This window comes from Triticum aestivum, chromosome 4B, assembly GCF_018294505.1.
Source record: "Triticum aestivum cultivar Chinese Spring chromosome 4B, IWGSC CS RefSeq v2.1, whole genome shotgun sequence".
In the NCBI taxonomy this organism is placed as follows: Eukaryota; Viridiplantae; Streptophyta; class Magnoliopsida; order Poales; family Poaceae; genus Triticum; species Triticum aestivum.
The window spans coordinates 575,251,157-575,266,076 of record NC_057804.1 but is presented as its reverse complement, the minus strand read 5'-3'; the positions used below and the strand labels follow the sequence as shown (position 1 = coordinate 575,266,076).

General features: G+C 46.9%; 2 protein-coding genes across 8 annotated transcripts; both read right to left on the bottom strand.

The window, feature by feature from the left end:
• Nucleotides 1–960, bottom strand: LOC123093349 (ubiquitin-fold modifier-conjugating enzyme 1). Its single transcript, XM_044515300.1, has 2 exons — nucleotides 518–960; nucleotides 1–421 (listed from the first exon to the last, which is right to left on the bottom strand). The coding sequence occupies exons 1-2, from the start codon at nucleotides 848–850 to the stop codon at nucleotides 200–202; spliced, it is 555 nt and encodes a 184-aa protein (XP_044371235.1). The 5' UTR covers nucleotides 851–960; the 3' UTR covers nucleotides 1–199.
• Nucleotides 961–4,214: 3,254 nt separating this feature from the next.
• Nucleotides 4,215–11,650, bottom strand: LOC123093347 (protein FAR-RED IMPAIRED RESPONSE 1). 7 transcript variants are annotated; one of them, XM_044515298.1, is made up of 6 exons: nucleotides 11,359–11,650; nucleotides 8,933–11,165; nucleotides 8,796–8,852; nucleotides 8,520–8,561; nucleotides 4,693–4,768; nucleotides 4,215–4,594 (listed from the first exon to the last, which is right to left on the bottom strand). In XM_044515298.1, exon 2 carries the CDS (start codon nucleotides 11,152–11,154, stop codon nucleotides 9,136–9,138), a length of 2,019 nt encoding a protein of 672 aa, XP_044371233.1. In that variant the 5' UTR covers nucleotides 11,155–11,165; nucleotides 11,359–11,650; the 3' UTR covers nucleotides 4,215–4,594; nucleotides 4,693–4,768; nucleotides 8,520–8,561; nucleotides 8,796–8,852; nucleotides 8,933–9,135. The 7 variants fall into 7 exon arrangements, with proteins under 7 accessions (XP_044371233.1, XP_044371232.1, XP_044371231.1 ...); XM_044515297.1 differs by having other exon boundaries at nucleotides 8,520–8,556; XM_044515296.1 differs by having other exon boundaries at nucleotides 8,796–11,165.
• Nucleotides 11,651–14,920: the final 3,270 nt, after the last annotated feature.

The following is a 14,920-nucleotide window of genomic DNA, read 5'->3' as shown; positions in this document are numbered from 1 at the left end:
TACAGTTCAAATCAACAACCAGTTCATCAGCAAAATATGGAACAGCAAGTAGCACATGACAACTAGAGTATAGGTATTGCTGGCTCTTATTAGTCCACAACCGAGTGGATTTTCAATCCTCCAATCCCCTTGACAACCATCATACTGTAACTGTCACTGTCAGCGACAACAAAAAAGGCATACTGTAACTGTCTTGCAGCTAAGAGGCAGCGGCAGAGCCAGACGCAGCAGCGGCATCTGCAGGAGCAGCCTCATCGTCCTTGTGCTTCACCATGCCCGAGTCGACCAGGATGGGCACCTCCGCGGCGAGCCACGGCGCGAGTCCGAGGCAGAGAGCGTGGGCGAGCCCGAACCGCGGGCAGTTCTTGGCCCACAGCGGCTTGAAGTGCACGGTGAGGCAGATCTTCCCCCCGCGGTACATCTGCATCCATGTCCAACAATCACGATCCACAACCAAGAACCCACACAACACACGGCGACGTAGACGGCACGGGAAAGAGAGAGCGTGATTGCGGACCTTGTGGGTCTTGCCGTCGAGGGTGGGGAGCTCGATCTCGGGGGCGACCTGGGGGTAGGCGACGGGGATGTCGAACTGGAGGGGGAACTCGTAGCGGCGGAGGTTGTGGACGTACCAGCAGGTGCCCTCCCAGCGGGTGCCCTCCGGGTTGGCGGCGGCGATGCGGAACCAGTCGTTGTCCTTGGCCTTGTTGACGGAGGTGTAGGCGATGAGAGCGCGGTACTCCTCCTTGAGCCGCTGCCGCCACGCATCGCCGTCCCGGGGGCCCGCCCGCGTCGACAGCAGCGGGATCTCGCCCACCACGCTCTTCGTGCCCTTGTCCCACCCCTCCATCGCCGCTCCGACGATCTTCCCCGCCTTCTTGATTTCCTCTGCTCCGCGCCTCTGCCCCTGCCCTTCTTCTATGGATCTATCTATCCCGATGCGATTCTCGGGACTGCTTGGATTTCACGCTGACGGCTGGTCGTGGGCAGGGAAGGCACGGGTTCAATGACTTGCGGTGGCCAAGTCAGGGGTGACGTAGCCGTCGGATCAAGGATCCAAGGAAGATACCCACCTCAGGCACTTTTCAGAATGGTATTCACAATTATTATTATTTTTGCAATATAAGGAATTTGTATTACTCGTCAAACATCAAGATTATAATCAGCGCGATATAGATCAACAACATCACCTGGTCCAGAGAAGAGCCAGACAGTTGTTTGTTGTTCGATGTGTGCATAATTTGCCATATAACCACTAATAGTGTTTTGGCAGTGACTAATATAAGTGATACAAACTTTTCTCTGGACAACAAACTTTTTATCTCATGAACTAAAGAGGCTAACTTTGAACGGTCTCTAACTTTAGCCTTAAGCATGTTAACAAGCTCCAAGCAATCTGATTCAAGTATTAAAGCAATTCCTTCATACAAGCAGTAGTTCCCGCTTCAAGTGCCGAAGAACATGAGAGCAGGTTTCGACCTGAACTGAAGATCAATTGGCCCAGGTGAGCAGGAGGACCATTCTAGCCTCAGTTACTTCGGTTTCAAAGACAGAGCAGTCGTCAATGTTGAGTTCTGACCAACCAACCGGATGGGGTGGCCACTGAAGATGTATTGGTGGGGTTGATCCGCATTGTTCAGTGTTAACAGTGGAACTTGCCGCATATGTGATCGAGCCTTTGCCTTTTCCATGTAACTACATAAGAATTGATGTGAACAATCTATTGGAGGGGCGCGTTTATCATGCACATTTCTGCTTGATATGTCGGATCAAGGATCCAAGGAAGAAATCCACCAAGACATTGTTCGAAAATGATGTTCACAATAATCACTGGTCGGTGTTACTGTTCGAAAATGATGTTCACGATAATCGCTGGTCGGTGTTCACAATAATCACTGGCGATTTCCTTTAGAAAATACGACAGATCTTGATAAAAAAAACTAAACATGACAGATTTGTCATGCTTGCTAAAAGAAATTGTCATCCTTGCGATAACATAACTTGCCATAAAAAGATTCATTTTGTCATGCTTAAAAAATTGATATTCGTTGGTTATCAAAGTCCAAAATATTTGCAAGTCAACAAGAGATCGAATAGCTAATGCAGTTTTTATGAAAAAACTGTTTGAAAGAATGGAGATGGAAGAAAAAAAACAGAATGAAGAAAAGGACGAGGGGCATACATAAAGTTGACCGAGGACGAACACGCAATAGAACCTGAAGTTAGTTTTAAAAAGGTATATATAGGAGAGAGAGACAGGGGAGAGATAATATTTACTTTTTTTTGGTTCAATATTGGTCTTGTGGCACTTGTTGATTTGGGTTCACATTGGCCCTAAGTGTCACAGGTCGCAAGAGAATTAGGCTTGAGGCAAACAATTCATCAACTGTGTTTTCATTTAGAAGCTAGAATTCCCTTTGGCTCCAAATTTTTTTTACTTTACACTGACATGTGTGAATGACAAATAGTTCATATTCCCCTAAACCAATTCAAACTCTACTTTCATACATTTTTGTCCATATTGATGTTCGGAATTGGCAAACTTTCATAAATATTGGTGACTTCAAGGGCACTAACATTTTTGTTGCGAAATTGCTTCATGCACGATCCTGCTGACGCATGCACGGCATCGAAATCCAGCTGCCGATGCCCGATGTATGCACGCATGTCCGGCCGGATTTTAAGCATCGTCTATAAGTGGTCCATGCTTTGTCGTGAGTATAACACAGCTCTTTTTGTTGGTACGTAAGTTATAACTCTTGCCGGGAGAAAGATCTGGGGAATGCCTATCGATCAGTCGACTGATTTTCGTTCAGTGCAAGTTAAATTTTTGCCCAGTTAGAACGTAACACTTGACACGCGTCACGTGTGCACCTAGCTTTGTCTTTCAATCCTGCCAGAATTCGACAGATTTCTAGTACCTGATAATAGCTCTAAGAGACCAGTGTAATGTGCATCCTTCAAAATTACACTTTACTTCTTGATGATAGCTTCGCGGGCCAATGTTCATATCCAGCTTTCGAAATTACAAATTTAACTACTCCATCCGTTCCTAAATATTTGTCTTTTAAGAGATTTCAAATGGACTACCACATACAGATGTATATAGACATATTTTAGAGTGTAGATTCACTCATTTTGCTCCATATGTAGTCACTTATTGAAATCTCTAGAAAAACAAATATTTAGAAACGGAGGGAGTAGTTACTGAGGTAACATGACTGGACAATCGCAATTTTAAGGAAAGAGAGGAAAATTAAGTGGAAGATACACGAACCAAAGAGACCACACAATGGAGGTCTATAAACCTGAGAACTGTAGAAGATAATCAAACACTCTCTTGGCTAATGCTGAATTATACACATCCAAAGGCTATTTTAATAGGATGAGAAAATCATATAGGCAACAAGGCAATTTTACTCGCAAAAAAAAAACCAAAAAAACAAGGCAATTTAGTACTATATGACCCAAAAAATACTCCCTCTATATCAAAATATAAGACGTTTTTGTAGGCGAGTTTAGCTTAAACACGTCTTATATTTTGGTACAGAGGTAGTATTTGTGACTTGTTAAAAAGATACTCCCTCCGGTCCATAATAAGTGTCGTGGTTTTGAACTAAGGTTGAACTAATCTTAGTTCAAAACTGCGACACTATTTTGGATCGGAGGGAGTAACATACACAATGAACTGAACTTGAAGAAGTTTTGCTTTACAGGGAGCTCTAGCTGTAACATGGCTAAAGCTGATCGACTAGATGAAACATGGCTGAAATTGATCGACTAGAAACAAATGCATTTAAGTCTTATTAGAGAGCTCTAAGTGTAACATGAATGAAACTGATCGACTACATGTAACATAACTGAAATTGACTGACTAGAAGTAACATGACTGAATGAATGAAATATAAGGAATGGCAAGATGATTAACACTAATTTAGCTGAGCAAAGGGACATGCAATCTCAAAACAGAGGAACAGAATAATGAATTTCAATGAAAACTTAATACTGATACACAACTTAAAAGAAAGAAGAGGACTAGAGAAGAATAGAGAAATGAATAAGAAAATACTAATCTGACAAACTGATGAAGAAACTACAGAAATTGATAAACTAAACAATTGAAATGACGAGGAGCTAAGAAACTGATAAAACTGAAGAAGAAATGAAGTGAGTGAGAAAACTAAAAATGAGAAGAAGAAAAAGAAACCGAGAAGAATATGAAACTGATCAACTGATAACTTGAAAAGAAACTGAAGAAGACTAAATGATTTAACTGACAAACACATAATGAAGAAAGACTAAGGTTTGTGTCTGGTCATATATGATACCTAGACTGAAACTTAGTACTGATGGCAAAACATCATGTGTGAAGCCTTGGGCAACTAGTGCTGAGTATCTACAGGGCATCGAAACCGATGCCAAGAGTTTCATCATCATGAAAATAAGATGAGCATGAGCAACCCTATCTCCAGATTAGTCTACATCGTGAATTTCAACCATCCAGACTTGGAAGTACATTCGGCCATGCTTCACAGTGGAGTACTTCGTGCTGATGTAGTGATCTCCACTCATCCCCAACGTGGCTGGACTGTTCCTGCAGATGTTTATGTATCAAAAATGGACATAAAAAACACATTAATAGAAAAAAATCAATAAAAATAGAATGATGTATATTGTTAAGGTGGTGCTTACCCACGGATAGGGACCACAAATAGCAGCTTTGCATCAGGACTGACATAGAAACCACCCTGTACATCCCAGCCTTGTCCTGCTCACAACAACCACATTAGCATATGTTATACTTATAAGGTATGAACGAAGAACACTTTACTTCTATCACAATTATTTAATGATTCCATCAGCAGTAAAAAACAAATCATCTCAATGATCAGTTCAAGATAGACTAGAGCTATGTGCTGGTGGTACAGAAATTGGACTACAACAGACGCTACCTGGTGGAGGAAGGGTACCAACCCAAACTGAATCAAAAGGCTAAGCAAAAACTTCTTAACTGTTTTAGGGCTTGCTTGCACTCCGATTTTTTAGTGTCATTTGATTGGGATTGGTTGGGTTGGCTGCTGCTTCTAATGGCCCTTGGCATTTGAATGCAGACAGTTTTTTATAGATATGAATGCAGATAGCTAGCTAGTTTGTTTTTTCATTTACTCTGGATGAAGCTGATAACTTGCAGTTTGCTCCCAGTTTGCACTGGACGCTGAAACCCAAAGAAATGAGCAAAAAAAAAGTGCCATCACTTCCAACCCCCAAACAACACAAATGTTGACACAAACCCTTGATCTGAAAAATCATTGAACTATAGCTCATTAATTCCATGACAAATCGAAACGAAATCGTACGTGGGAGACAGAAAAAAAAGCTCAAAATCGAATCACAACAAAAGGAGGACAGACCCTACCCAGGGGGGGAGGGAGGGGATGAATCAAGGAGCAGAGCTAAAAATCAAAACTAGTGGAATAGAGGGAGACGCCTCCCTTGCAGGTCAACGGAGGAGTGCTCGGGGAGAGGAGGGGGGGGGGGGGGATGTAATCGCGCTCCTGTGCACCAAATCTCACAGGCAGGCAACTGTTACGGCCGTAGAGGCCCACCGGGCAATCTTAGCCCACAAGTTATCTTAGATTAATTCTTATGCAAGTTATCTTAGGTTAATTCTTATGCAAGTTATCTAGGTTATAAATATAGGCTGTAAGACTCTTTTTGGAATTAAGCAATAAGAAGATTATCTCTATTGCCCGGCTCCCAGAGGAGCCGGAACCCTAGCCGCCCCCTGCCTCTTGCGCTGCCGCCACCATCTTCCTCTCCCGCGACGGCGCCCAGCCGCCGGCGCGGCCGCTCATCGCCACGCCCAGCCCCCTCCTTCCCCTACTGCCTACGGCCAAGACCGGACAGAACCCTAGCTCCTAACACCTTGGTATCAGCTACCTGGGTTTCGACCATGTCATCGCCACCACCGCCGCCGCCGCCCACCAGCACCCCCACCGCCGCTGCCACCAATTCCACCACCGCCGCCGCCTTATCGCCGAGCGCCACGGCCTCGCTCACCCTCCCGTCGGCACCGATCGCCCCCGGTACAACGCCGAGCCAGGGCCAGCCACCGCCACCCGTACACAATTCGCCGCCATCTCCACACCCCATGCCGAACCAGTTTTCCCCGGAGGCCATGGCCGGCGTGCTCAATGACCTGGTGATCGCGGTCTACGGCATCCGTCTCTATTTGGCTAGCCCGTACGGGCCGCCACCGCCGGCCGTACCCTCGGGCCAGCCGGCACTGCCGTGGTACTCCGTCCCCGCGGCCATCGCCGGGGGCTACCCGGCGCTACCATCGCCGGCCGCTTCCACGCCGCCCTGGCCCGAGTGGCCGCCGCCAGCGCTCGCGGCGCCACCCGCGCCGCCAGCAGCCGCCCAGGGCCCGCAGTGGCCGGCCTACTCCGTCCCAGCGGCCATCGCCGAGGGCTACCCGGCGCTACCATCGCCGGCCACTTCCACGCCGCCCTGGCCCCAGTGGCAGACGCCAGCGCTCGCGGCGCCACCCGCGCCGCCAGCAGCCGCCCAGGGCCCGCGCCACCCACCGCCTCGCCGTCCCTCCCGGCGGCCACCGCCCAGCCCTAGCCTGGGCCAATCCGCGCCAGGCGGTCTTCCGATCCAGGAGGTCCGGTTCCCATCGCCACCATCTCCGCTTCCGGGCTGGCTCCACGGGACATCGCCCCCGCTGGTTTACACGGAGGCCCGGGAGCCGTCGGGTTCCCAGTTGCAGCCCGGGGCGTCGGGCGCCACGGGGGCCTACGCCGGCCTTCCCACCATGGACCAAGCACCGTCATCAGCTCTCCGCACCGCCGAGGCAGTGGGCCATGGCGCGCCAAACCAGCAGCCAACCAGGTTCGCCAAGCTCGACTTCGCCACTTATGACGGCTCGGACGACCCGCTTAACTAGCTCAACCAGTATGACCAGTTCTTCCGCGGGCAGCACACTTGGCTGGCTTCCTACCATCTCCGCGGGGCCGTCCACACATGGTACTACGCCCTCGAGCAGGACGAGGGCAGCATGCCCCCGTGGGAGCGCTTCCGCGAGCTGTGCCTTCTTCGCTTCGGACCGCCATTACGCGGGAGCCGATTGGCCGAGTTGGGCCGCCTACCTTTCACCTCCACGGTGCAGGATTTCGCCGACCGCTTCCAGGCCCTGGCGTGTCACGCGCCAGGTGTGACGGCCCTGCAGCGGGCTGAGCTCTTCGTCGGCGGCCTTCCGGATCACATTCGCGTCGACGTGGAGCTTCGCGGACCCCAGGATCTCCAGTCGGCCATGTACTACGCCCGCGCGTTCGAGCGCCGCGCGATGGCCATCCAGCAGGAATCACCGTCCCGGACCGCTGGGTCGCTACCAGGGCCGGATTCCGCGCAGGGTCGGCCTGCGCAGGCTTCTGCGGCACCCCTCGCAGCGACCGCGGGACGCCCGTTCCGCCGGCTCACCTCAGCCGAGCTCCTCGAGCGTCACCGCCAAGGATTGTGCTTCAACTGCGACGAGCCCTACACGCCCGGCCATGTCTGCCCACGACTCTTCTACCTGAAGGTTGCAGACTACATTCCGGAGGACGCCGTCGCCGCCGACCTGGCTGCCCCAGCTGTCGAGAAGGTGTTTGACGCTGGTTGATCGCCTTGAGGAGTTCCGTCAGCGCTTCCCCACCTTACAGCTCGAGGACGAGCTGTTTGTGCAGGCGGGGAGAAGTGTTACGACCGTAGAGGCCCACCGGGCAATCTTAGCCCACAAGTTATCTTAGGTTAATTCTTATGCAAGTTATCTTAGGTTAATTCTTATGCAAGTTATCTAGGTTATAAATATAGGTTGTAAGACTCTTTTTGGAATTAAGCAATAAGAAGATTATCTCTATTGCCCGGCTCCCAAAGGAGCCGGAACCCTAGCCGCCCCCTGCCTCTTGCGCGGCCGCCGCCATCTTCCTCTCCCGCGACGGCGCCGAGCCGCCGGCGCGGCCGCTCATCGCCACGCCCAGCCCCCTCCTTCCCCTACTGCCTACGGCCAAGACCGGGCAGAACCCTAGCTCCTAACAGCAACGCACCCCCCCCCCCCACACACACACACGCGCGGAGCAGCTCATTCCAGACAAAATGAGGGCATCCCCTCATGAGCTCTCAAACCGGGTTGATTTTGTGGAAACAAAACCCGTTAAAACAAACATCCAATTCCAATGAGATCATGTACACAACCAGTACAACAGGAATCGCTTGCTGAGATTCATGCCCGTCAATCAAACGAATGGAAATTTGACCTAGCGCCAATTATACTCCTTCGGAATACCCCAGACGGGGATTTCGCTCTATTCCCCCCAATCTTCACTTTACGCCACGCCGACTCTCCGTCGTGGAATTAGACCAAGGGTCGAAGACCCATACCATAGGACCCCGTCTCCCATATCTTATCTTTCGTGCGTAGGAGATCGAGACACAGCAGAAATCAGTCGACTGAAAATTAGTAAAGCTGAAGAGCTCACATGTATGTTAGCGAGGATGGCCCTTTTCCTGATGTGCCTGTGCTGAACAGGTACAAGTCAGGATTGATCAGGATAAGCAAGGGTCCCAATTTCAGGGAATTAGAAGGTTGATATTCAACTCAGACTAGCACTGTAAGGTCAAGGTTTTATTTTATTTTGTTTTGTTTCAGGGGTTAATTAACCATTAACCGTGTGGTATGCTAGCCTGGCCTTTGCATGCAGAATTTTGGCAGTACTGATTGGTGTTTCTAATAGAGTATCTGACTGAAATATTACCTCCATTTGTTGTGAACTCTCTAGATTAGCGCCTTGCCCATTTTTTGATTTGCTGTTCTGTTTCCGCCAAGAGATGGTTCTTACACTTTAGTAAGTTACAACAGAAAGATCTTCTTGGATAACTAAAATTTTGATACCTTTCTCCTCTATTGACTTGGCATTTCATTTGCATTTGTTGGTACCTGCTGCTTCTTTGCTCTCAATATTTTGACCACTTGATCCACTTTCGATTCCTTTCTCTTTGAAGGACGACTTACACTGCAAATAGGGATTGGACTGAGTACTTTTTTTTTTGCATTGTATCTTCATGCTTTGAAGTTGGATCCTTCTCCTAAACTTCCTACCTAGCACGGTACGCATCAATCTTTCTTTGTAACTCATTAAGGCCATCCATCACCAAGTCATGCAATGCATCAGACTCTGCACCATTCTCTGCCACTTCATGGGAATGCTTGCACAAATTATCATAACGCTGCACAACTTGTGTATCAATCATATCATCATAGAAGCATCTAACGAATGTGTGTTTGCGCTTAATATCCTTTCTCCATCGCTGCAATATATACCTAGAAGGTACATCTGTGATCTCCATGAGAGCAAGCACGGAAATGATGTGGCTACACAAGATGCCTCGAAATTCAAAGAGCCTACACATACACTGCACATCGCATTCCCCTTGGTTGAACAAGACAATGAACTCTAAAATAACCCTTTTCTCTTTTCTTTTGCCATCCTCTCCTTCACAAAAAATCTTGCTGTCCTCTCTGACTCCAAATGTAAAAACTGATCCTTCTTTGTTCAGCTGAGTTGGATAGCAATAGATTTTACCTCTTAATTGATCTTGAAACTCTTTAAACTTTGCAGTAGTATATGCTGCTTGAAATTGCCTCTCAAAGTCATAGTGAGTAATGCATGGAATTTGCTCTTGGAATGACTTAGAATCAGCCTTGTTTTCTTTCTCTACCTTTTCTCTTAGTGCATTTTCATACTGCTCCACAAATTGCTTCAGAGTTGTTCTAGCATTGACATAGCCATCAAAGAAAGCATTTACACTCTCACTCCTTTTTGTTGAAGACATTCCTGCCCAGAAAGTATCTTTTACGTATGCTGGTACCCATAGATTTTTATTATCATATAATCCAGCAAGCCATTCATTGTCCTGAAGATCATATTTATTGATCATCTCCACCCAAGCTTTGTCAAAACCATGTTTGGTCAAGGAATCATACACCACATTTGACAATGAAGATTTAATGTTTTCATACCCACTAAGATTTTCAGGAATCTTCTTCATGATATGACATGTACACCATCTATGCCGAGCTTGAGGGAAAACTTCTTCAATAGCATTCTGCATTGGTTTGCATTGGTCGGTGACTATAGCATTTGGTGGTTTGCATGACATACAACATAGCCAAGATTTAAATAGCCAAACAAAAGTCTCAGTGTCTTCATTGGACAGAAGACCACAACCTAATAGAACAGATTCTCCATGATGATTTACGCCAACAAAAGTAGCGAGCGGTATTCTATACTTGTTTGTTAGGTATGTAGTGTCAAATGTGATGACATCCCAATAAGACTCATATGCAGCCCTACTTCTTGCATCTGCCCAAAAGACATTTCTCAATCGTCCATCCTCAGCCACATCCATAACATGGAAAAAAGCTGGATCTTTTGACTGCATACGGAGAAAATATTGATAAAGAGCATGTGCATCTCCAGCACCAAGTTTCAGGCTTCTTTTCTCTTGCAAATAGTTAGTGCATTCCTTTTCACCAAACTCAAGATTTCCAGCTTCCATAACAGGAGAACCAAAATTCGTGTTCATACGTGCTCCTGCTTGATCATTCAATTCTAGCCTTCTCTTGGAATGCAAGTCCACTTTCTTATGACATCTCAGAAATCTGGCTTTGCTTGGACTTATAGGATGATTGTGTTCAAGCGTAACAGTCGTGATACAGAAATTTTCCCCACGACGAGAGAAATTACTCTTAGCTGGGCATTGCATCCTTGTCGACGGATTAGGCTTAAATGAGTTCTTTGCTGAGAACTGAGCCTTCCCTTGTCTGTTACAAGCAAGCGTGAAATAAGTAAGCATTTTGTCTTCTCCGTGTCTGGTCGTCCTTCTTATCACACCAAAGCCCTTTTTTCTGGCATAAGCTTTGTAGAACCTGACAGCATCATCCTCGCTGCTGAACATCATCCCCTTCTTGGGTTCCAACATCACGGTCGGCTCTGCCTGTCGGTCATCTGAAGAATCCCCAATCTCCTCGACGATGAAAGCATCTTCATCCTCTTCGTCAGGTGCTGATCTGTTCTGTTCTGCTACTTCATCCAAAGTTAAATCTGGCTCCATCAATCAAGTACCTACATTTGCCAACAAAAAGATCAGCAGGGGATTCATTTTTCTATTTTCCTATAAAATTGTAAGATGGACAAACACAAAGGCGCCCTAGGTTGAGCAGGAGCCATCTAGAGGAGATGAGAAAAAGAAACTGAGCTGTGAGATACGGTTTGGTACTGGGCAAAGGAGTTGAGGAGTTAGAGGCCGAGCCCATACCTTGGTGCTGCTGCTGCCGCCTGCGAAGTGACGACCTCAGCCGGTGAGCTGCCGCCGGGGAACGGGCTGCTACTGGCTGTTGCGTGCCTGTGTGAGAGGGGCTGAGGGGGAGCGCAGCACTGCTGGATTCACCGCCGGCCTGCCGCCGCCGCAGCCGGGTGTGGAGCCAGGTCGGGATCGAGAGGAAGGATCGATTCAACAGGGGATCATCGGGGCCGGGCTAGGGTTTTGCCCATTAGCTGGGCTGGACCGTATCGCAAACGTACCGGGGGAGGTATCCAAGCACGTACCGTGGGAGGAAAGAATTATTTTTATTCGATTGTTTACGAATACACGTTTATACGGGAGCGTATCATCCCATATTAATTCGTAGGGAACCTCCATGACCACCCGCCAAGGTGAAAATAGGCCAATCAATGTTTTTTTTTTCACAAAAGATCGCCTCTATTATTAAAAGTTCATCCGAAATATAAAACATCTCAAATATAATAAACATTACATTGGGATACCGAGACCACCGAGCCACCACTACTACCTCCAGAACGAGCCGCCGACGCGCCGCTATCGCCGGCCCCCTACTGGAGCCGGCTTGACCTTATCGATGACAACTTTTTTTTGAGGAAACTGGGAAGTTATAGTGCACCCTAAGGACCAATGCTATGGAGCCACGATTGTTGCCGGCAAGGCTTCGCCTTTGCATAGATGTAAAGCACCTGACACCAAATCTCACTACATGATAAGAAACCCTAACCTCACCGCCCGATTGAGACGACATGAATCTACGCCCCAAAGCTAATCAATGTTGTTTAAAAACAACCCTAATTTATAAGTTGCAGGATATATCGGTGTTTTCTATGTGGTGTGAGATCGAAAAGAAATGAGTGTAGGGCCAATGAAGTCTGAAATACATATATAGACCGGATCCAGTCAATGCAAATGATAAGCCAAATATTAAAATATGCTGATCAGACGAAGAATGTCATGTGAAGCAATTTCGGTCCTCATAATACAAGAGTGAGTGGGGTTTTTGTCGCACGTTATGAACAGGGTGCCTTCTTGGCGGCGGCGGCTGGCAAGATGCAACATGCGCGCAAACCCCTTCAGGCCGAGATGATTCGGAAGCCATTGATGGTGCATCTGATTTCGGAGAAGGTTAAAACAACACATTATGTTTTAGTTAGTCTGCTCGACCATGGTGACAACACCGAAAGGGCGAGGCTATGATGTTACGAAGCTTGGCGTCCTCTTCAGGGAAGCAAAGAACCCGTACCTTCTTTTTTTTGAAATTTCTAATTTTCTGTGTAGTGTCGTCGGGACTGTGATAAGATAGCGCAAGGTTTGTGTAGTACACTTTAGGTGCTACGGAGCCCTTATCCGTGTGGGTGACGGATGCCCCAGACTTTGTTTCAGGTTTGGTGACCACCGATATGGTGCACCATGTTTTATGTGGAGTCTATTCCTTTCATAAAAAAAATGATCATCTTCCTTTAGCAAAATTACAGGTGTATGGTATACAATGCCACTTACTTGATTTATGCAAAATCACTCAAAAAAATCTCCAATAGATTTCACCAAAATATGTCGAAGTGGGTGTATTATTGACAACCTCAACATTTTTTTCGAAAAGGGATTTTACCGCAGCCTCTGCATCAGAAAGATGCATACGGCTCATATTATTAATAAGAATCCAGCAACAAAGTCTTCAAGTCTCGAAGTAACAAATAAAACAAAATGCTCATAAGAGCCTAATCGAAAGCCACAACCGGATGGCAAATAAAATAGGAGCACTACATGCCTATCCTATTACATGACCGCCATCCAAACCGGTTGAAAATAACCCGAGCTACCATCTCCCATCGGGTAGACGCAGTAGCCAAACGCCCCCTGGCCTCCGTCGGAGTGAGTAGCGACCACATACGGATCAATGTTGTGGCCCTGAAGATAACCTGCAAAAAGTGAATGTTCGTTGATCTGTTAAAAACCAAATCATTTCTGCAGTTCCAGACTGCCCATAATAAGGCACAAACTCCAACACGAATGTGCCTCGCTATATCTGAGTCAACCCCATCAAGCCATGTTCCAAATAACATGTTGATGGAGGTGGGCGGAGTAATATTAAAAGCAATATGAATCGAACGCCAAAGAATCTTAGCCATCGGACAATCTAGAAAGAGGTGTTTGATAGTTTTGTTATGGTCACAAAAACTACACCTAGCAGAACCCATCCAATTGCGTTTTGCCAGATTATCCTTTGTCAAAATGACTTGTTTATGCACGAACCACATAAACACTTTGATTCGCAAAGGTACCTTTACTTTCCAAACGTGCTTCGAGGAGGGAATGACACTAGAGTTTATGACATCCAGATACATGGATTTGACCGAGAACACACCGTCCTTAGTCAGTTTCCAATACAACCGATCTGGCTGCCGAGACAACTGGACATCCATCAACCGTCTTACAAGATGAAGCCAGGCCTCCCAACGATTGCCAACTAGCGTCCTCCGAAAACTAATATTGAGGGGAATGGATTGTAAAACGTTTGCAATGTAAGCTTCTCGACGTTGAACAACGTTGTACAGAGTAGGATATTGAAGTGCAAGGGGCGTCTCCCCAAGCCACGTATCCTCCCAGAACCTCGTATTAGCTCCATTTCCGACTAAGAACCTTGTCCTGTTGAAAAAGAGTGGCTTGACTCTCATCAATCCTTTCCAAAATGGTGAGTCAGTCGACCTCACTGTCACCTGTGCCAAGGTTTTAGACTGAAGATACTTATTTAGCAAAATCTGAGCCCACGTAGCCTCCGTCTCGGACGAAAGTTTGAATAGCCACTTGCTGAGGAGACATATGTTCTTGACATCCAGATTTTCAATGCCTAGACCCCCTTGGTCCTTTGGCCTAGATATGATTTCCCATTTTGCAAGCCTATACTTTCGTTTAAGATCATCATTCTGCCAAAAGAATCGAGATCGATAAAAGTCTAACCTCTTCCTGACCCCCACCGGGACCTCAAAAAAGGATAGGAGAAACATAGGCATACTGGTGATGACCGAATTAATCAAAATTAATCGCCCTCCATATGACATGAGCTTCCCTTTCCAATAGCTCAATTTCTTTTCAAAATGATCCTCGATGCACTTCCACTCCTTGTTAGTCAGGTTACGATGATGAATGGGTATACCTAAGTACGTGAACGGTAACGAACCCAATTCATGTCCGAACAATTGCTTATACGCCTCCTGGTCATCATTAGCTCTTCCAAAACAGAACAATTCGCTCTTGTGGAAGTTAATTTTGAGCCCGGACAATTGTTTAAATAAGCATAACACAAGCTTCATGTTTCTCGCTTTCGCAAAGTCATGCTCCATAAAGATGATAGTATCATCAGCATACTGTAATATGCATATACCGCCATCAACTAGGTGCGGAACCAGGGCACCTACCTGCCCCGCATCCTTAACCTGTCATATTAAAATAGTTAGCATATCAACCACTATGTTGTTGAATAGAATCGGTGACATGGGATCTCCTTGCCTTAACCCTTTGCGTGTCTGGAAATAGT

Coding starts and splice junctions, on each gene's coding strand:
- LOC123093347 (XM_044515296.1), bottom strand. CDS start 11,154: ATGGAGCCAGATTTAACTTTGGATGAAGTAGCAGAACAGAACAGATCA.
- LOC123093349 (XM_044515300.1), bottom strand. CDS start 850: ATGGAGGGGTGGGACAAGGGCACGAAGAGCGTGGTGGGCGAGATCCCG. Junction 422..517: donor TCGACGGCAAGACCCACAAG/GTCCGCAATCAC, acceptor ACATGGATGCAG/ATGTACCGCGGGGGGAAGAT.